This window comes from Ochotona princeps, chromosome 9, assembly GCF_030435755.1.
Source record: "Ochotona princeps isolate mOchPri1 chromosome 9, mOchPri1.hap1, whole genome shotgun sequence".
Lineage (NCBI taxonomy): Eukaryota > Metazoa > Chordata > Mammalia > Lagomorpha > Ochotonidae > Ochotona > Ochotona princeps.
In genome coordinates this window covers 72517898-72541155 of record NC_080840.1, presented here as the reverse complement: position 1 = coordinate 72541155, position 23258 = coordinate 72517898, and the positions used below count along the sequence as shown (strand labels likewise).

The 23258-nt window shown below is 41.3% G+C and overlaps 1 protein-coding gene across 3 annotated transcripts in view; it reads right to left on the bottom strand.

The window, feature by feature from the left end:
- CDH17 (cadherin 17) overlaps positions 1–23258 on the bottom strand; it is an 88066-nt gene that overhangs the window by 8073 nt on the left and 56735 nt on the right. For all 3 annotated transcript variants that reach the window (XM_058668793.1, XM_004597232.2, XM_058668794.1), the window contains 5 exons: positions 22699–22775; positions 20679–20870; positions 6738–6982; positions 4537–4667; positions 1854–2093 (listed from right to left, as the gene is read on the bottom strand). In XM_058668793.1, the coding sequence (XP_058524776.1) occupies positions 1854–2093; positions 4537–4667; positions 6738–6982; positions 20679–20870; positions 22699–22775 (885 nt within the window). The remainder of the gene's footprint in view (positions 1–1853; positions 2094–4536; positions 4668–6737; positions 6983–20678; positions 20871–22698; positions 22776–23258) is intronic.

The window sequence follows — 23258 nt, the reverse complement described above, 5'->3', positions numbered from 1 at the left end:
AAGAATTGGTAAACAGAATATAGGAGAGGCACAGAACAACAGGGTTAACCAAAAGTGTTCCTCACCATGACACACAATAATCAAGCTCTCTTCAGTCGAACATAAGAAAAAGATCGTTAAATGTACTCGTGAAAAAAAGCAATTGACATGTAGAGGAATGCCAATTAGACTCACATCTGATCTGTCATAGGAAACTCTTCAGGCTAGAAGAGAATGCAGTGACATATTCCAAATTCTAAAAGGAAAAAATTATCAGCCCAGGATAACATACCCTACAAAGTTTTCCTTTGTCTTTAAAAATGAAATAAAATTCTCCCACAATAAAGAAAAGCTCAAAGAATATTTCTCTTCCAGACCTGCGCTACAAATGATACTTACAGATGTTCTCTTTACAGAAAAGAAATAGCACTTACCAAACCCAAAGACAAATGTGAAGAACATCCCAGTAAAAGTAACAACAGAAGACTAAATCAAACAATCAACAACCCACTGCTAAAATGACAGGACTAAATTACCACTTATTCATATTAACCCTAGATGTGACTTCAACGCATCAATCAAAGGTCATAGATTAGTAGACTCGATCAAAAAACATCTATCTACATCTATTTATGTTGCCTACACATCTCACTAACGAAGATCACAGGGAACTATATCTCATGGATTTTGATGTTTTTGTTTTTACTTTTCATTTCTTCAATACAGGTTTTTGTCGTATTAAATTCTTCACATAGATCATACAGTAGCATCATTTTTCTTCAATAAAATTCTTGATTTTCATTTCTTCAGTGACACATTAATCATTCAGTAGCATGTTATTTAACTTCATGGCATTGTAAATTTGTATTTTTCTTCCTGTTGTTGATTTTGTTTTATGGCTTTTCATTTAAAGGGATGCACAGTAACTGTGTAATGGAGACTATCTTATGTAGATGTGAGGATACAATACAGTATGCCTCTGTACTTCAAGATCAAAGATGGACTCAAAATGAAACTCTGAAATATACCTTGGCAACAGGATGTTGGACTCTGACATTTTTCATGCCTTCAATGAGGGACTTACAACTGTTTTTGAAAAACTATACTATTGTAATAATAATACAGGGGAAATCAGTGTGTGGGGGAGGGGAGTTGAGGAAGGAGTCAGAGAAATCCCAAAGCCTATGGAACTGTATCATAAAATAATAATAATAATAGTAATAATAATGCTTGGGAAAGAAAGAATTTCTAGGATTGGATTGCACAGGAGAGTGACTATGGATAATGTACTGTGTATTTCTCTATTAATAAAAAAACCAAAAAAATGATTTTAGATGCTTTTACTATAAAGAAATGTTAAATGCTTGGGAGGATAAATGTGTTTACTGACTGGATATTTAAGAAAGTATTAAATAATATCCATAAATTTATAAGTTTTATATGTCAAAATTTAAATAAAAAAGTTGAACAAATAAAATATGCCCTTATTGCAAAAATTTGCTACCAGAATGATCCTAGCTTTGTTTTTTGCTCCACTAACTTTATCAATTATTACAAAATTATCAATTCTATGTCAAGTTTTTTAAAAATTAGGGTAAAATCTGTATCTCAGCATTCATTGAAATTCTTGGAAATGACTCTCAGACTGTCCAACTGTCTAGGCCAAATGGGCCACTGAATGTTATAATCCTTCCTCCCTCCAAACTTGGAACTTAGTCCCCTTAGAGACTTTCCCTGTGAGAGTTTGCAAAGTGTGGCCTCCCTTCCAGAAAGAAGGAAGCAAGCTCTGATTTGAATTCTGCAAACCCACCATGGAATAGAAAACAATGGCACCACTCATCATTGTTTTTCCAGATGCACTTTTGACAACTCACCATTGATTTTGGAAACATCCCAGTCCTTTTTCAGGCTTTCACTGCCAAGGGAAAATGTGAAGTGGTGACCCCGGAATGACATCTGATCATCATCAGTGGCCTCAAAAACATGACTTCCAGGGGCAGTGAGGGGGTAGCAAAAGAACAAGCCTGTATATTCCTTGGCGAGCCGTGGTGGGTTGTCATTCACATCCTGAAGGATCAGGTGGAAATCTGACGTGGAGCGCAAGGAGGACCTGCCTGAGAAATTAAATGATTGAAAACAGTGTCAGCACGCTCATTTCCCCTTCATCAAAAAGTGCATTTCCTTTTTTTTTTTTTTAAAGCCAGTCAAGCTGTTCTTACATTGTGGTAGTAGAAAGATGACAAAGTTGAGTCATAGCTAGTACAAAACTCCTAGAAACAGTAACTAGTATCTGTGTACTACTATTTTGCATGCATACTTATCTTCAAAACAACTCCACGGGTTGATGCCATGGTATAGTAGAATAAGTCTCTCCCTGAGGAGCCAGCATCCCAAATGGGTATTGGTTCAAGTCCTGGCCGCTCCAATCCAGCTCCCTGCCAATGTGCCCAGAAAGCAACCAAGGGTGGTCCACGTACTTGGGCCCCTGCCTCCATTTGGGAGACCCAGAAGCTCCTGGCTCCCAGCTCTGCATCAGCTTAGCGCTGGCCATCGTGGCTATTAGGGGTGATAATCTGTAGATGGAACATCTCTCTCTCTCTCTCCTTCTTTCTAACTCTTAGTTTCAAATGAAAAAATAAGTCTTTAAAAAATAACTCTGATGTACATTTCTTATGAGAATGTTAAGGCTCAGGAAGATTGTGTGACTTGTCCAAGGTCACCTAGCCACTGAGTGGTGGACAGACTTCCAATCCAGGAGGTCCAATCCCAGAACTCACACCTTCAGCCACTGCCCTGGGCATGACAGAAAATTTTTCTAAGCCTCATTTCTTGAGCTGTAAGACACATGGCTTAATATGTGATGATCCCATATTAGGTGAATGTTCTAGAAGATAGTGGAGTTGCACAAACCTTTGGGTTCTGGGAAATGTGTCATCTTGGGAATGTTATTCAATTTTTTTCAGTGCCTTGGTTTCCTTGCCCATAAAGAATGCTCAGTAACAGTATCTGCCCCGTAGTGTTGTGTGAGGGCTGAGCTATTGCTCTAAGTGCTTGGTAGAGGGCTGTCAAGATGATGTAAACAGTGCTGTTTTCTGACATCGATCAGCAACTGTTTCTGTGATTTTTGATTCTGACTTGCTTCACTTCCAGTAAACCCTACTGTCCTGCTTTTCTTGTCCACACTCTTCTACGTCCTGACTATACCTAACCAAAGTGGAAAGAAAAACCACTGTGCTCTTGAGGTCATCTATTTACATTATTTCAGTGCCAAAAACTGAAAGTAGAACAGGGCATTAGACTCTGGTTTTGATTTGTGCAACTTCTAAAATGTGAGAAACTCTTAGGACACATCTGAAGTGAAGTGTTGATCCCCCGGGTATGATGTAGTGCGTGGCATAAAGACTCAGCCAGAAACTTCTTGCTAATGAACTGGGAGCTTCTAAATCAAGAGTTCAATGTATACAATGTGATGGTGGAATGTGTTTAGCTAGAAGCAAGTGACAGAGACAGGCAGCCTGTAGCTGACCCTCAGAAGGCCCATCCACTCACACACAGCCCTTCCAAAGTTGGCAGGCAGTTCTTCCCTTTCATCTGACAACAGCACTTCTGTTTTACTTAATCTTGTTCATATGCATGGACTGTTTTACCAGTTTCCTCTTCTGTTGCTCTTCCTGGTCCTCACATTTTAAAAGCTTATTTAGGATCTAAAACTTTATTTGGTAATAATTTGCTCTATACTTTCTCGCTCTCTCTCTCCAAACCAACCAGATATATTTACTAATTAGTCTTAGATCACCAGAAATCCTACTGCAAGTTGGAAAATTCCCTTTAAATGTAAAGTAACTAAATGCTTTTAATTATAGGCTTATTATTAGTAAGCATCTTACTCCTGATGGGTTTAACTCAAAGCTTCCTATGATCCTGTGTTCAGAGCCTACAGGAGATGCATATTACCATAACTGAATTAAAAGGAATTATGCAGAATGCAGGGATGGCTCCAACACCCTGGGCTTATCCTGTCCAAGTTCTTATTTCATGAAAATCCAGATAGCCAAGTTCACTTGAGCCCCCTGAATCAGCAGCTGCTAACATATACTCCCAGGCTCCCTCTCCCACAAGTTGCAGCAAGGTGGAAAGAAGGTACTAAGCCATCTCTGTTATGAAGAGAATGAGACCCAAGAAGCTGCAATGGGAGACTTAAGGACTGAGAAGTGGTCTAGATGAACAGGGTCCTGATGGGCCTGACTTTTGGGGGAAATACACACCCCATAACTCCTTTGAAAGAAGGATAGTGTTTCAGCCAGGGATGTGGGAACTTTGCTAGAAGATGCTCTATCCCCTATGTGAAATCACAGAGCAGGTGGTATCCCTGGAGACTGCCCAGAGGCAACACTGCTTAGGGGGTACAGCCTAGTCTCATTTTTAACAAGTCCAGGAAGGCATGAACACTCCATGGCACTTCAGGATCCTCCTCATCCTTCCACCTTGACAGGACTGGACCATCTCATTTCCACTACTGAATCCCTTATTAGGCTATCTTACGTTGTTGTTCCTTACCTCTCTCCGTGGCCACCACTTGTACTCGATACACACTCTCAGCTTCCCTGTCCAACAGCGCCTTAGTAAAGATGTCACCAGTAGTAGAATCAATCCTAAGCCAACCTCTCTTGTCACCACTCAGTGAATAACTTCATGAAGAAAAACAGCAGTAAAGAAACCCACATTACTTGACATGAAAATGGGAAAATACTTTATGTATCCACCTTCTCTCAGCATTATCATATATGTATTATTCACAGCACATTTATACAATTCATCTAACTAATGACTTATTTGCCTATCTGTCTTCAAAAGGAGTATTTGTTCATATTCACAATGTTCGGTTTATTTTATTGGGAAATTTACAATCACAAACTCTGGAAGAAAAGTTAAACTTTTCTGGCAACTAAAGAATTCCAATTAAAAAAAATTCCAGTTAAAGCAACCTGGAAGTAGCTTTGACAATCTAGCAAACCTTCCCTTCTGAGGATCTCAAACAGCAGTGGTGCAGACATCAGGAAAACAGGTAGATGCTCACTGACAGCTAGGGACATGACCCTTCATGAATCAGGAACAGCTATGGAGTGCTCAGAGAATCGGGCAGTGGACCAAGGGAAGCGTTTACAAAAACGGGATCTTAGTCCACTGGAGGAAGCAGATGTAAAGGCAGACAATTCCAATCAAATACAGTCAATAAAATGGAAAGGGACTTCTGGAATCTCACAGAAGTTTGAGGAAATCAGAGAGGTCTGTCCAACAGAGAAAGCAGATGTTAGCACAGGCAAGGCGAAGGATGCTTCAAGCAGAAGAATGGGCATGGGCTAGAGAAGACAGGCCACGGATGACATTGGGAGGTGTGTAAGAGTCAAGCATTTTCAGCAGTGTTGCAGTATAAATGGGAAGCAGTGATGGCCACAGAGAAGGCCACAGATACCTGAACACCAAACCAATGGGCAGTTGTCAGAAGGTGTTAGGCAGGAAAGCTGCTCAGTTGTATTCTTGTATTGAAAATGGTTCATCAGTAGGTGTGAATGACAAATTTGAGAGAGAGAAAACAAACAGGAAAAGGGTCCGGTGGCACAGTAGCCTAGTAGCTAAAGTCCTTGCCTTGCATGCACTGGAATCCCATATGGGCACCGGTTCTAATCCCGGCAGCTCCACTTCCCATCCAGCTCCCTGCTTGTGGCCTGGGAAAGCAGTCGAGGACAGCCCAAAGCTTTGGGACACTGCACCCATGTGGGAGACCTGGAGGAGGTTCCTGGTTCCTGGCTTTGGATAGGCGCAGCACTGGCCGTTGTGGCTCACTTGGGGAGTGAATCATCGGACGGAAGATCTTCCTCTCTGTCTCTCCTCCTCTCTGTATATCTGACTTTGTAATAAAATAAAGAAAAAAATCTTCAAAACAAAACAAACAGGAAAAACAACTAGTATAACCCATTGAAAGCAACACATCACAGTCACAAGGATATTCATTGCTTTAGCCCCAATGAACACACTCCTGGAAATTCTACCTAAATAAACAAACACCATAATGGAAGTTAAAAAATTAATTACCTATGTGCAAAATATTTCTGTAATGAAAACATACAACCAGGAATAATAGAATGATTTTGATTATGCTATTTATTTTCAATGCATTTCTAGATACATTTTATTTGCCAAGCTGTGTATTAAGCATTGTATATAAGCGATGAACAAACACTCCTTTGTATTTGGGATTTTATTTGGAAACAGGAGCCCCATAGGAAGCTTTGAAAGAAGATGGATTGGTTTACTGTTCTAAAGGACCACTCCCATTGTGGTTCAGCAATCAGGCTCAGAGAACAGGAGACCGGCAAGTGCTTAGACTGACAATCCTAGAGTCTAAATCATTAGGCTCCTGTAATGCACTCAGACCCAAGGCCCTGGCTCATATAATGGGCTCAGACCCAAGGCCTGGCTCTGGTTCACTCCATCTCTGGGGAGACGAACCTTCTCCTCCTGAACGTGCCTGCTGTTAGCTGGGATTTGCAACAAGTATGCTGCAATGCAGTCCATGCCACTGTCATTGTCTGAGCCTGGATTCCCAATGATCATCATCTACCATCCCTTGGAATTCCCCTAAGATCAAAGACATTGCCAGAGGACAGATGGCCTTGGAGTCCATGCAGGCCAGCTGCTCTGTCCTCCTACCTTGGCAATGGCATGCATCTGATCCTGCTGAGCCCTGTTTCCTTTACCTCACATCCAGGCCTTCGGGATCCTTGGCAGTCACATTGCCCACTTTGGTGCCTACAGGTGCATCCTCACTGACTGTGGCTTGGAAAGTAGGCTGGGAAAACACAGGTGCTTCATTCACATCCGTCACAATGAGCCAGAACCCGGCTTGGGAGCTGGCATTATAAGTTACACCAGACACCAGTGGCTCCGGGTTTTCTGCTTGGAACACAATGTGGGAAATGGGTGCTGTTTCAAAATCAAGAGGCTGTGTGGATGGGAAAAAGAGAGAAAAATTAATTGTGATGGGGGGACTGGATAACTCCCTTAGGAAAGTCATGCATCTTAAAATCCTTGCATACGGAGCAACAGTTCTTCATTCAGGGCCAGCACAAGCCTGATTCTCAGGAGGTTAACAGGCCTTTTCACAGGACTTTACAGGGCTTTTACTATGTTCCTATACACTTGTGACTCTTCTTACACCGCCAGCCCTCCTCAAACCCCTGGGATACATCCATTCAGTGCAGTGATATGCTTGAGACAGTTCTCAGCAAATAACTTAGGAAATGTTCGTGCTGGAGGGATTTCCAATGTTCTGTGGAGAGTTACTTCCCAATAGCCTGAGGAACCAAATCTCCAAATAAGTCTTGAAACTCATGGAGGGTAGAAGTGGTGACAGGACATGTGGACAAGAGAGGCAAGCTGCTCTTGTTTCAGATCATTGCCAAATGGGACCAGGGATGAAAATCAAGAAGCCAGTTTTGGTTTGATTGGAAAATTTAACAGTAAGGTTACCCTAGACGACAGACAGACAGACAGACACACACACACACACACACACACACACACACACACACAGAGCAAAGTTTTTTCTGAAAGTTTTGAAACAAAGATTTGAAGCAACATGTGATAGACTAACATATGAATGGCTTAGCAATCATATAAGCAATTTCTCTATGCGACTTTTCAGGTGCCTCTCAGGGCAGAACCTATGAGTCCTTGAGGGAAAGCATCCTAACCCTAAAGACCTGCTGAAGAGTGCCGCAGCCCAGCAAACAGACTTTCCTAGCAGTCTAAGTCACTTTAGAGGTCCCCCAAAGCCTTAAGAAGACAAACCTAAATATTGTATACTTAAGAGAACTTCAAAAATTCATGGAAGATGGGGATAACAGATACATTTATTTTGAAATCTGGAGTAGGTGGTACAGTGGGTAATTTGTCACTTGGGATACCTAAACCATACTGGAGTGTCTAATTTGCGTTCTGGTTCCACGTCACATGCCAATTTCCTGCTAATGCACATACTGAGAGATAGTAATGATGGCTCAAGTACCTGGGTCCCTGCCACCCATGTGAGAGACTTGCCTGGAGCTCCAGGGTCCAGCTCCAGACTGACCTGCCTACAGCTACAGCAGGCATTTGATAAGTGAGCAGCAGATGGAACATTTCTCTCTTTCTCTCTCTCTCTCTCTCTCTGAATGTGTTGGTACATGAATACCTGTGTGTGTGTGTCATGTAAAACAAAAATTAAAATTTCAAAAACTTTTTGAAATTTACACTCATAAATATTTTCTAAGAATTTTGAAAGCCCCTCCTATTTATGACATCAAGCTTGTCATTTTATTCCATTTCCTATGAATGTTTTTTTACAGTATGCTGATGCTCTTCAAGCCACAATTCCTCTTCTGCAAGCAACTGCCTTGAAAGGTCAAGTCTAATGATTTAGGCTCACTCTAAAAGCACAGATAAAAGGCTAAGGGAAAGGCTAAGGGAAAGATGGTGCATATTTAACCTTTTCATCAATGATCAGTGATTGGAAAAAGTACACACATTCATTTTCCAAATGATGGTTAAGCTGGTTAAAATTCTCATGATGTGAGAAGTCAAAAGGAGCAGTGGAGAAGTGACAGAACTTGCATTTTTAAAAAATGAAGCCAAAGCAAAACTCTGAATGTCAAGACAGTAGGTCCAGGGAGAGTTACTAAGGAAGCATTGAGTTCAGGGAGATAATCGTCTTGCCCACAATACTTGGTCAGCCCCACGAGGACAGTCGGGGAACAATAGTGAATGCTAAGGCATGTGGTTTTTCTGAGACAGGCTTCACCCACAGCGCTGCTTGGGCACGTGTCACAATTCCTCATCTCCAGTTCTTCCCCTGGAGAGAACGAGACAGCCATCACCAAGGTGTATAACTGTCCATCAAGTTGGGCATGTTTGGGTCCTTCAACAAAGAGGCAAAAAGCTGCTAATCCACAGGCAGAATTCTGACTAAGTCTAGTAGCTAAAGTCCTCACCTTGCACGCACTGGAATCCCATATGGGAACCGGTTCTAATCCCGGCAGCTCCACTTCCCATCCAGCTCACTGCTTGTGGTTTGGGAAAGCAGCAGAGGATGGTCCAAAGCCTTGGGACTCTGCCCCTGCATGGGAGATCTGGAAGAGGTTCCTGGCTCCTGGTTCTTGGCTTTGGATCAGCTCAGCTCTGGACATTATGGCTACTTGGGAAGTGAACCAGCAGATGGAAGATCTTTCTCTCTGACTCTCTTTTTCTCTATTAAGTTTGACTTTCCAATAAAAATAAATAATACAAGTTATTTTTAAAAATACTGGAGTCTCTATCATTGCTTATACATACAATGTCACGACACACATAAAGAACGGAACACTAGATTCAAGGCTACAGCTCAAGGACTATATTATTATAAAACACTAGGGACCATGAGGAGGGGAGACGGGAGAAGAAGGAAGGGAAGGAGAAGTGGGGAAGCTCTATACCTATAAAACTGTAAAATGGAAAACAATAAGAAGAGAATGTGGAATAAATACACAATGGATTGTATTGAATCACTCAGAAAAAAGAAAGCCTGCAATTTGGATCAAAGTGCATGACAATGAAAGCTATTATATTAATTGAAATAAGCCAAACACAGAAAGATTGATATTATTGCCCATTCCACCTCATTTGTGGAAATTAAAAATCAATCTCACTAAAGAACAGAGTGAAAGAGATGATCAGTAAGTCAAGCTCGCAGTGGTGAACTTAGTGAGGGTGCTAACTGTGATAACTCAGGGAAAATAACGGAAGATTATGGGGGGGTGATGAGCTCCTGTGCTTATCAATCCATACTGTGGGGGAAAACTAATTAAAGAGGTGAAAAAGTAATTAATCAAAGAGGTGAGATAACAGGCATCAAAATACAGATAGGAAGAGTTTATTCACCAGAATGTCAATTCTATAGGCTAGTGCAGTAACTATACCCTATGACAACCCATGAGCTATTTCAAAATACTTAGAAAAGAACCCAAAGGGTCTTTGGCTCCTAACACATGGAAATGATTAGTACTTGAAAATATGGAAAGACTAAACTACTCTGGTAAGATTTTGTATGTGAATTTGGAATTATCATACTGTATCCCATTAATAGAAACAAATATAGAAAAACCAATTGAAATTGTGAAGTGAAATCTCCAAGGGCTCTGCTATATATTTCTCACTGATATTACTGGTATCCTAAAACTTCCCATTTGTCACCCATCTTTCGAGAACAACAGAAAACCCTGAAGACTTAATTTTAAAACTTTTTAACTTCATGTTTACTTTAAAATTTATACATGATAAACTTCATTTTCTTGGTGTACAGATCTGAAAGAGAAACATAACCGCTTAAAATTATTAAGATAGCCTCTGGAGCAACAGTGACTTCATAGACAGGGACCCAGAAATGAGGCTAAGTCACAGCCAAGAAGCCACAACCCAGAGCACTCCAGTCACAGCTGGCTGACAACTGGTGTATGTCAATCAAGGCACCTCCTGGGTGGACTGCTGCTTAGCATTGGCAAGATCCCAGTCCACACTCCATGATACTTGAGTCCTTCAGCTAGCATTATTTCCACCAGCTCTAGTAGGCTGGCAAATTAGCAAAGTGATTTTTTTAAGATTTAGATCCTTTTATTGGGAAGGCAGAATTATAGAGAATAAGAGACCAAGAGATCCTCCATCTGCTGTTTCACTTTCCAAGTCGCTGCAGCAGTGGGAGCTGAGCTGATCTGAAGCCAGGAGTTCTGTGTGGGTCTCCCACATGGGTGCAGGGTGCTGAGGCTTTAGGCCGTCCTCTACTGCCTTCTCAGGCCACAAGCAGGGAGCTGGATGGGAAGTAGGGCCTGCAGGACATGAACCAGCATCCACATGGGATTCCTGGAACTTCAAGGGGGGAGCCATTGTACCAGGTCCTAGCAAAGTGATCTTACAAAGAGATTTTCTTAGTGACATGAGTATTCTTCAGGATGTTTAGTTTGGTTAAAAACACAACAGATCTCTTGATCATTGCACACAGAAGTAGAGTAGGCATTCCGAATCTGCAGGTAACATATCCCTGGATTCAGCCAAGCAGATTGAAAACATTCAGAGAAAAATATTATGTGCTTGCTAAGATGTACTAGGCAGGATATTATAGTGATTGCACCTGTACTGCATGTGTATGCACTGTTAAAATTCTCCTTGTTACTCCCTAGATGGTAAAGTACAACAACCATTCACACAACATTTACATGGTAGTAGCATTATAAGCTATGAAGGAGATACTCAGATTTATGTAAACACTTCTTGACTTTATATAAAGCACTTGAACATCCGCAGATTTTAGTACCAGAGTGGGTTAGTACTGAAGCCAATCTCCAGTGTATACCAAGAGATGATTGTTGCAAGCATCATAGCTGGCCCAGCAGCTGTACCCTTCAGAGTTCCAGGGTTTTGTCTGTGTCCTATCAAATATTATCTTTCTATAGTAAGTGAGATGGATCCTTTCACTTGAGAACTCTTATCACAATGCCCAGGGGAGAGACAGCTGGGAGGGACTCCATGGGCCTAAAGCACAGGTTGCATTATGGCTTTATGCTACTATTTAGTTCCCACTCAAACAATATTAACTGGACTTCTACTGTATGCCAGGCAATATTCTTGACAACTGGGTACAATAACATTCAAAATAAGGCTGCGGCAAAGAGTTTGGTCAGAGGCCTGCTGTATGTAACATACCAGCTTATGACAAGATTGTATGGGAAGATGGCTACTGTTCCTGTTGAGGTTACCAACCTCTTTCTAAAAGTACCAGTTTATCACAAATGGCCAGATTAACTTAGGCTGATGTGCAGTGCCTCCTCAAGCATACTGCTCTGAGATATTTCAGCGGCTAACCGTGCTTGCAGTTCTCTAACACTCTACTTCTAGTCTGTTTTAATTGGGAAGTTTCACTCTTCTCCAGGAAGACATCTTAACTTTAAGGACACTGGATGACATTGAGTGTAGCTTGTGACTGACTCGTTTAATAAATTCATTTCACAGTCAGATAACGCAGCCACCGAGCAAGGGGTCAAAATGAAGGTGAATATGGCAGGGGGCAAATGTAGGTTAAAGGGCAGTTGGGAAATCCTATGTGAAGAACCAGAAACTAGAAGGAATTTCAAGATGACCAGAGGAACAAAGAAATACCAAAAGTAACAAGAAGCTGTGTTTTGACGCGAGTGCCCAAGGCAGCATGCTAGAATTCAATCAGGCAGACAGCCCAACTCTTAAGACATAGAGACCTGGGGTGACAGGGAGAACTAAGTCAAGCTTGACTACTGCCTGGGGAAGGGCAAGCTCTGGTAATGGCCATCTCCGTGGGTGCCTTGCACAGGCCATCCCTGCCTCAGAGGAGAGAGCCACAGTCACTGCAGACCTGAAGCCCAGGACAAGAGTGGCCCAGCCTGAATTTTGTAACTTTGCTTCAGAGGAAGAGCTCAGTCTGTCTCCCCTAGACGCATCCCAGAGCCCAGGCTGTAGCCATGTGGCACTGACATGGGCCAAGGAGTCACAGTCAGAATCCATACTGTCCTGCATGTTCCTACACCAGGGGAAAAAATTGCAGTCTCACAAACTGCACTGGAGCTAGCAGAGCAAGTAGGACCCCAGAACCCCAGTCTTGGCGGCATCCTGTACTGCAAGTGACAAGGGGTTCAGTACAGCAGGGGCATCCCAGTCCCTAGCACCATAGGAGGAGGAACACCTGCCCCATAGGATTTCAGGCCTATTACCCTTGCTTGGGGCCTACACACCCCAAGATGCCAGCTAGAGCATCCTTAGCACTGGTGAGCCGCTGCCTGGCTGTGGGACTCTGCAAGGATGATGAGCTTGAGACTTCAGCCCCTTGGACTACTGCTGTGCTTTTTACTTCACCCAGACTGCCTGTTAGCAGCATCCCTAGGACTATGAGCCATCCCCACCACCTTAACTGTTGCCAAGACCACATGGCTCTATCAGAACTACAGGCCAATCCTCTTATGATCCTGCCCGCCCCACCCTGGACCACTGCCCAAACCATTCTCTTGGTCATAACTATGGTCCAGTGCTTTTAAAGCCCCAATTATAATCCCAGCCAAGTGCAGGCTGCTGCCAGAAGCACATTACCATGCAAGGATAATGGGCTAGTGTTCCTATTAATCCAGCCACACAGCCAAAACCTGAAATGCATGCTCCGTTCAGACTGTTGGCCAACATTCATGCAGACATGGCTACCACAGGGGCCACAGACCCATCTCTCCCAACTTGGGCAGCTGCTGGGACCTAAAATCCTAACAGTACTGCAGAGCAGTGCTGCAGCCCCACCACCTGACACATGTGACACCACTGGAATCACAGAGCCATGAGGATCCCATCTTCACAGTCATCAATTACAACAGAAGAAAGGACAGGGACAAGACACTCTGGTATCCAACTGGGACTGAAAGTAGAAGACCAAACTAAAGCCTAAAGATACACCTTTAACAAACAGGTGGGGCATGGTGCAGTAGCCTAGCAGCTAAAGTCCTCGCCTTGAATGAGCCGGGATCCCATATGGGCTCCGGTTCTAATCCCAGTGGCCCCACTTCCCATTCAGCTCTCTGCTTATGGCCTGGGAAAGCAGTGGAGGACGGCCCAAAGCCTTGGGACCCTGCATCCATGTGGGAGACCCGGAGGAAGTTCCTGACTCCTGGCTTCAGATTGGCTCAGTGCCGGCCATTGCAGCTGCTTGGGAGTGAAACAACAGATGGAAGATCTTCCTCTCTGTCTCTCCTCCTCTCTGTACATCTGGCTTTTCAATAAAAATAAATGAATCTTAAAAAAAGAAACAGGTATACATATATACATGCCTTAGGTTCCATTGATCATTCAACAGAATGATGTTTAATTTCCAAGTATTTATCTATTGTTCTTTATGTTATTAATTTCTAATAATATTCCTGTATTGTTTGAGAGGACATGTGGTATGATTTAAATCCTTTTAAATTTGTGACCTACTCTGTGATCTGTCCTTGAAAATGTTCATATGCTATTGAAAAAATGTGTATTCTATCGCTGTTGGGTGAAATATTCTGTAAATGCCTAAATGATTCAACTCCAATATATCTTTATTGATTTTCTGTCTGAATGACAGGAGTGTATTCGAGTCAGCCACTACTATTGTTTCAGAGTATCTCCTCTTTGAGGTTTAAGAGTCTTTGCTGTGTATACCTGGGTGTCTCATACAGGGTGTGTGTGTGTATATATATATACTTATATATGTGACTGTTTTGTTTTCTTGCTAAATTGAACCTTTTTATCTAATATTGGGATAGCAACAGCTGCTCCTTTTTAGTTTCCCACTTGCTTGGTATATAATTTTCCAAGCCTTCACTTTCAGCATGTATGTGTCTCGAGAGGTGAGTTTCTTATAGGCAGTATACAGTGGGGTTGTGTGCATGTGTATTTTTTTTTCCATTCAGCCAATGTGAGTCTTTTGGTTGGTGACTTGAATCCATTTATTTAAGGTTAGCATAGATAAATATGACCTGACCGGCCATGTCGCTGACTGAATAGTGAAGATAGCCACTAAGACTCTCATATTGAAATTTTTTTTTAAATTTCAGATTTTAGGTATCCTTGAAGTAGAAAAGAGGATACAGCAACAAAAGCAAAACTAAACACATGGGACTATATCAAACTCAGAAGATTTTGCACAGCAAAGGAAACAGGCAACAGAGTAAAGAGACATCAAAAGAATGGCAAAAATATCTGAAAACTACCTGACAATGGATTAGTATCCCAAATATATCAGCAGCTTTAAAAACTTAACAACAGCAAAAAACCAAGTCAGTTGAGAAATGGGCAAAGGACTTCAACAGGCAATTCTCGAAAGAAGAAACACAGATGATGAGCAATTCTACGAAAAAAATGCTTTACATTACTAGCCATCATGAAGATGTGAATCAAAACTATGATGAGATCTCCTCATTCCCATCAGAATGTCTAAAATCCAAAGCACAGACAGTGACAAATTCTGGCAAGAATGTGGAGAAAGAGAAGCATCCATACACTGATAGTGGGAATGAAATTAGTACAGCCAGTACGGAAAACAGGATGAATTTTTTTAAAAAAAAACTTAGAGATTTTGGCCCTGGCGGCCATGGCCTAGCGGCTAAAGTCCTCGCCTTGAAAGCCCCAGGATCCCATATGGGCGCCGGTTCTAATCCCAGCAGCTCCACTTCCCATCCAGCTCCCTGCTTGTGGCCTGGGAAAGCAGTCGAGGACGGCCCAAACCTTTGGGACCCTGCACCCGCGTGGGAGACCCGGAAGAGAACCCTGGTTCCCGGCATCGGATTGGCGCGCACCGGCCCATAGCGGCTCACTTGGGGAGTGAAACATCGGATGGAAGATCTTCCTCTCTGTCTCTCCTTCTCTCTGTATATCCGGCTTTCCAATACTAATAATAAAATCTTAAAAAAAAAAAAACTTAGAGATTGACTTGCCACATGACCCAGAAATCCCACTACTGGGTATATGGCCAAAAGACTTGAACACAAAGAATGAAAGAGATCCCTGTACCAGCATGTTTGCAGCAGCACTATAGGAAGGAATGTAATTCTACCATTTGTAGCAAAATGGACTCAACTGGAGGGCAACATGTTGAATGAAGTAGGAAAGACACAGAAAGATGAATAGCATATATGTGAGCTAAAATTTAAACTAGCACCAAAGCAGTTATACAAAAGGAGTAGGCTCTACCATCCCATAGCACAATGCAATTAAAATAGCTCACTATAACCTATTATGTCTTTTGTTGGTAACTAGACAACGGAAGCCCAAAGGGTTCCAAATAAAAGATGACAATAAAAAAGGTAGACAAAGATAATGATAGAATAAGATGGTCAGGTGATCTGATCCCTCCCAGCCTCCCAGAAACACCAACCTGGATAGCAAGTTTCATGGGAATCAGTTATGTTCCTACCCATGGAATTTTTAGATTCGCCCTGGAATCAAGCAAAGACCTGAACCCAAGTGGATGGAGTCATTTCAGCCTGAATCATCACCAGCCTCATGTAGGACCTGTGTGCTCACCAAGATTGCACAGAGCCTGGTAGTTGTGAGATGACCACTGTGACCCACTTTAGTATCAGCTTAAACAGTTGAAGGACTGCCTTTATTACCCTTCCCCATGCTTGGGCAGAGGTCAAGAAACCACAGGACCGATCTGGGAACCCGGTGCTACAGCAGTAAACCCAACACTGAGCAACTCCTCCTCCACAGGCAAGTTACTATGGGCAGAGACTCTGGACCTGCCCCAACACCAAGTGGAATTTCATCGCTCCAGTGGTTCCAACTTGATTCCAGCCTGTGTTACTTGCAGCAACCTCAGGCTGTGAGTCCACTTCATCTACAAACAATAGTATTGTAGGTTTTGGTCCAAATCCCATGCTGTGCAATCCTGGATGGGTTTCAGGTTCCAGGTCTGAGTTAGCATTGTGGCATTGGTGGCCATAAGATTAGGTGTTTAGACCCAAGTTAAGGCTCACAGGAAAGGGCTACTCCTTCCTGCATCCTTCTCCAATTCATTCTGAGCAGCACATTAACTGCAGACTTGGGACAAAATTGAACTGAGAGGGTCTCCCAAGACAGGCAAAAACACACAGTGGCTGAAGACGTGTGGCAAACAAGAATTTAGGATTGCCACAATTAAAGCATATGGTGAAAGCTAAAGGGGAAAAAAAAAACTAACACTTCAATGTGAAAACGCTATCACATGCTAACAAGCATCAAGAACTCTCAGAACCATGATTTCGCTTAACAAATAACTAACAAAGACACTTAAAATATCATAGTGTGAGAGCTTGACCAAGCTACAAGGGTCAGGATGTTCCAGCAGGTAGACTCAACTTCCTGCTGATGCAGATTCAGTGGTCACTACTCAAGTAAGTGTGTTCCTGCCCTCCCTCTCTAATAAATACATTGTTTAAAATATTTCTGCAGGGTCCGGCAGCATGGCCTAGCAGCAAAAGTCCTCACCTTGAACACGCCGGGATCCCATATGGGCACTGGTTCTAATCCCGACAGCTCCACTTGCCATCCAGCTCCCTGCTTGTGGCCTGGGAAAGCAGTCGAGGATGGCTCAAAGCTTTGGGACCCTGCACCCACGGGAGAGACCTGGAGAAAGCTCCTGGCCTTGAATCGGCCCAGCTCTGGCCATTGCGGCCTCCTGGGGAGTGAATCATTGGACGGAAGACCTTCCTCTCTGTCTCTCTTCCTCTCTGTATATCTAACTTTGTAATGAAAAATAAAATAAATTTTACAAAAAATAAAATATTTCTTCAATAAGGTATCAGGAACCATCTAGGATATGACATCAAATGCTCATGTGAAAAATTTAAAATACTTCTTTTAATGAAACTTAATGGACTTCAAGAGAACAGAGAAATGACTTAATACTCCAGCACAGACTTGGAAAAGAGATGAAATCATTTTTAAAAAATCAAATGGAAATATTTCAGCTGAAGAGTACACTAAGATACAAACTCTTAAGGATTTATTTATTTTTATTGGAAAGGCAGATCTACAGAAAGAAGGAGAAACAGAGAAGAGTCTTCCATCTGCTGATTCACTCCCCAAGTGACCACAACAGTTGGAGCCAGGCCAACCCAAAGTCAGAAGCCAGTAGATTCGCTGGGTCTCCCACACTGGCATAGAATCCCAAGGCTTTAGGCCATCCTTGACTGCTTTCCCAGGCCACAAGCAGAGAGCTGGATGGGAAGTGGAGCAGCCAGGACATGAACCGATGCCCATGTGGCATCCCGGTACATGCAAGGTAAGGACTTGAGCCACCAAGTTATCGTGCTGGGCCCAAGAGGAACTGTTAAATGATGGAATTAACTAGAATTTATTAACAAAAGTAAAAATCAAACAGATGAAGCAATCAATGATCTAACAGGCTACTTAAAAATATAGTTTTGGAGGAAAAAGAAGAGGAATGAAAGTTGCTTAGCAGAACTTTGACACAGCACAAAAAGAGCAAAGAATCAAGGAATTGGGATTCACAGAGGAATTTAAAATACCAAGAGTGTAAAACCATATACTCAATGAGGTAATAACAGGAAATGTTCAAAACCTAGAAAAAGATACAACTGTCCAGATGTAAGAAGGCCAGAGGCCATCAGACAGGTTTAACTCAGCTAAGTTGGCAGCAAGAGACAGTGTCATTAAATTTCTCCAAAGTTAAAGATTGAGAATTCTCAAGCTGGAAGAAAAAATAAGAACACGGGCCCACCATGGTAGTCTAGTGGCTGAAGTCCTCGCATTGCTCCTGCTAGGATCCCATTTGGGTCCTGGTTTGTGTCCTGGTTGCCCCACTTGCTATCCAGCTCCCTGCTTTTGACCTGGGAATGCATTCGAGGATGGCCAGAGCCTTGGCACCCTGAACCCTCATGGGAGACCTGTAGGAGGCTCCTGGCTCCTGGTTTCACATCGATTCAACTCTAGCTGTTGTAGCGACTTGGGGAGTGAACCAACAGATGGAAGATCTTTGTCTCTCCTTCTCTCTGAAAATCTGACTTTCTGATAGAAAAAAAAAAAAAAAAAAAAAAAAAAAAAAAACAAGAACACAGCAAAGAGGTCCCAATGTACCTGCCTACAGAATTAGCAAAATCTCTCCTGACAGGAGTGAATAAAAGGAGACTTAAATAGACTGAAGGAAAAAAAAATCCTGACACCAAAGATCACTGAATCCAGCCAGGCTGTCCTTTACACATGCAGCAGAGATAAAGAGACCCCCAGACAAAAACTCAGAGAATTTATGAAATCAGACCTTCCTTATAATACACACTAAAGGGAGTTTGTCAAACTAAAAGAGTTGCTAAGAAAAAGAAAAGTATCAAAAGGTATAAAATTCACTGGTGAGGGTAGCTATATGGACAAATTTAAAATGGCCTAATATAGAAAATACAGTAAGAAACTATTTACATCTTTAGTATGAAAACTGAAAAGCTAAATAACAAAATAATAGTAACTACATTAATATATTGAGAGGCTATATGACACAAAATGGCAATCAAAAGCACAAAATATGAGGAGGGATGAAATCTAAGTATAAAATTCTTTATCTGTATTTTTACCTCCGTTTGTATTGTTGCTTGTTTCCGTATCTTTATAATTAATGTCAAGGTGTTATTATTTCAAAACACTTGTTTTAGCCTCATGGTAACCCCTAACACAAAAATTCTATAATAGACTTACCAAAAATAAACAGCAATGAATCAAAGTATACTACCACAGAAATTTACTTAACATCAAATTAAGGCTGTAAGAAAGGAATGAAGAAAGAAGAGAAACGGCAATAAAACTAGGCTACAAATATCAAAATAGCAAGAGTAGTAATTGACTTATTAATAATCACCTTTAAATATAAATGGATTAAGTTCTCCAACTAAAAGCTATATTGGCACTGAATGGATAAAACATGGCTCCATTATACCACTGCTTAAAAGAAACTCATTTCAGCTTTAAGGACACACACAGACTAAAAGTAAAAGAAGAGAATAAGACATGGCATGCAAATGGAACCCAAAACAAAGCAAACAAAATAGATTTTCTAACAAACAAAATAGATTTTTAAATCAAAAGCGGTAAAGAAAAACAAGTAAGATCATTATATAATTAGAAAGGGTTCAACACATATACATTATATGTATAAACACATACCCCCAATGTTGGGGCCCGCAGGTACATAAAGCCAATATGAGTAAACCCAAAGGGAGAGAGACAGATCCTAATGCAATAAAAACAGGGGATGTTTAAAAACAGTCAGATCATCTAGAAATTCAACAAAGAATCAGAACTAAAGTGTACCCTACATAAATTGAATCCAACAGACACCTAAAACCTTTCCATCCTTAGTTACAGAGTATAAGTTTTTCTGGGAGCACATGGAATATTTTCTGGGATGGAGCAAAAACAATCTCAACAAATTTTTAAACTATATCTGTTATCTTTTCTGACCACAATATAAAAAAAATAAAAATCAATAGCAAGAAAAATTTTGACATGAAAACTGAACAACTGACTCCTGAAAACTCAATGGATCAAGGCAGAAATTAAGAAGGAAATTTAAAGTTTTTTGTTGAAGCAAGTTAAATGAAAATCCAACCCAAAGCTTATGAAATTCAGCAGAAGCAGGGACAGAGGGAAGTTTATCACTGCTTACATCAAAAGGCAGAAAAATCTCAAGTAACCAACTTATTATTGCATCTCAGTGAATTAGAAAAACAAGAATAAAACAAAAATAAGGAAATAATGAAAATCAAAACAGAAATAAACAACCACAACAAAATTGCCAAAAAAAAGTCAAGTGCAAGGAAATAAACAAAATTGACACACCCTTAACTAGAGTAAGAGAAAAGAGGAAACCTTCAAATAAATAAAATCAAGGATGAAGGGAGAGATATTAAAGGATAATTATGGACAATTGTATGGTAATAAATTTGGGTAACTTCACAAGTACATATACCCCGCGAAGGATGGTCAGGAGCCCACTGCCATGCCTGAGTAGAGCTCACTACCATGTCCAAGTGGTACTGTTGCCACTACTTCTGTGCAATCACAAAGAAATTAATCTACAAAAAAGACAGATTCAATGGGATAATTACCTTTTTGATCTTGACATAGCCTACATTGGTTTGGGGATCCGTGTCAACCTCCAGCCGACCCTCACTGTCACCCTCTATAATCCGATAGAGGATTTTAGAACTCCCAGTAAGTGGCTCATCGGCATCAGTGGCTCGGATGATTAAGATGGTGGACCCCACACCTTTGTCTTCAGCAAGAGTCAGGTTGCCATACTAAGGAAGGACAGGGAAAAAAAACATGATGTTCATTATTAGCTAAGGACAAAGTTGTCTCTTTGGAATCAGATTGGACACAAGTCAAAGCTGCGTTGACATTCATGGGATAGGTTTTTTCCTATTGATGGTTATATTGAAGTTGATTTTAATATCAGCTACATTCATGAATTAATAACTGTGGCCCTACAACACTGCACAGAGCTACTACTAGAATTCCAAAATACATTTCTCTTCCTATAATCAAATATGCTATTAATTATAATTACTATGGTAATTTTGTCAACCAACAGCTGCAATATATTTGGTACCTATAATGCAGCAGACACGTTACCTGTGCTCTTCACACTGATTCTTACCAAGGAATAGAGTTTAAAAACTTAAATTCTGGAATTACATGGATCAGTGTATGAGCCCTAAATTTGTCAGTTACTAGTTGAGTGAGTGAGTGATATGTAGCAAGTTACCTCATGTATTTAAGGGTTAATGTCATCATATGTTTCATGGAGACAGTAGAACCTATTTCATGTTTGCTATGGAGATTAAGAGAGGTTATATATGGGAACTCCCCAAATGCCTGGTACATAGTAAGTACTCAATAAGGACAAGCAATTAAACACCCTATTGAGTACCTACATTATCATCTCCATTTAGCATGGAAAGGTTAAACTTGGCATCACACAGCAGTGAATCACAGAACTTGTATTCAGTCCCCTCTTTGCCCAAATCTTAAAGCATAGAAAACTGCCGACTCATCTTGAAAACCCCCAGAGCAGTTCTCTTGGCATCATAACCTTAAAGACAACAAGAGAAGAGGATCTGGGAGAGGACCATGGCAATAACCGAGGCAAGCTCACTTTCCAGCCAGATTTGTACTTGTGTGCACTTCTAAGATCCCCAAAACAATATTCCTGCCCTAAACCTACAAAGTACTGTCTGGACCAAATGCAGTGGGATCATGACTCGGGGAAAAGATAGGATACTGAAGAAAATGGATGCTAAGAACAACAGGTTCTTTATGCCCTGCTTGCTTAATCTCAGTCTCTGTGATACGAGATACATTCAGTTACACCTCTTACCTCCATAGAAATCAATTCTCTACTTTATCACCGCCGTATCCCTGATTGGATTTATGAATATCCTTACACAGGGTTCTGGAATGCCTCAACTGCTTCAAACAGAACCTAACAAATGAGTTGCGCTACCCCCTTGCAAATAAACAGAGAGGTCCATTCAAACAGGGACAATGCCATCACCAAGTCTTAAGCCCATACCATCGACAAGGAAAGAGTCACCTGCATTTTTCTTGATGTCCCAAATTGATCTTTTTCTGTCTGTGCCCAGCTCTCCTGACTCTCACATGAGCCATTTTTCTTCAGCTCAAACCAGAGACTCATCCCTTTCTTTCGTTTTTCTTATCCCATTATTGTGAAACAACTTTCAGCTGCTGATATTCCAAATACTACTTTTTAAAACAAAACAATACTATTTAAGGCTAAGCAGCACCTTATTGTCTTACTATGCACAAAATAGATGATGACAAACTCCAAGTGGCTTTTCAACTCCTTTCCCTTCGGTCACAGCCTTTAAGTAGCCTTGGGAACAAATGAAGTTTGGCAGGAGTTTATGATGGTTGTTCCCAGATGCAATAACAGTAAATGTTACTATTCCTATGGATTTGCACTGAAGATGGTATCTTGGTATGTTATCAGTGCACTGTAAAATCTGGCATTTTCCCCAAACAATTTCTGTATCTTCTTCCCAGAAGTCAGGGTCAGGTAACACAACCAAAGCAAAGGAAAAAAAATGAACAATGACAATTACTCACATCTGACTTTTCAAAGATGGGAATCTGATCATTGATATCAATAACGTTGATTTGCACAAGACAGAGGGTCTTGAAATCTGAAAACCAAAGTCATATCACAGAAATTTTCACTCAAAATCATGTATTAAGATCAGAAATCAGCAAGAAAAAAAGCACATGAAATGACAGCTATTGCCATGACTTCACAATCAACTTGCAATCTACATGGAAAAGAGCTTTCCCTGCTCCCTGCCTGCACAGCACAAGCAGGTCACCAAGGTGGAGGCAGGGACTGAACACAGACTTGAATGTTTTCCTGGGCATCCCATTGCCCTCCACATGCCTGCATCCTAGATAAGGATTGTTTCTGATAAGTCAGGCCAGTGTTTCTGTGAATGAGTTTCTGTGAATGACACAATTCAAACAGTCCTCAAAATCCACTATGAAACTATCCTTCCAGAAAGGCTTCCCTGGGCATTCCGGGGAATGCTATTAGTACAACAATACTTAATTATGTGACAATCTATGATCTCGTGCTCAGTAACCCCACAAAAGTTTCTTGACCTTCCACGCTCTTCTGT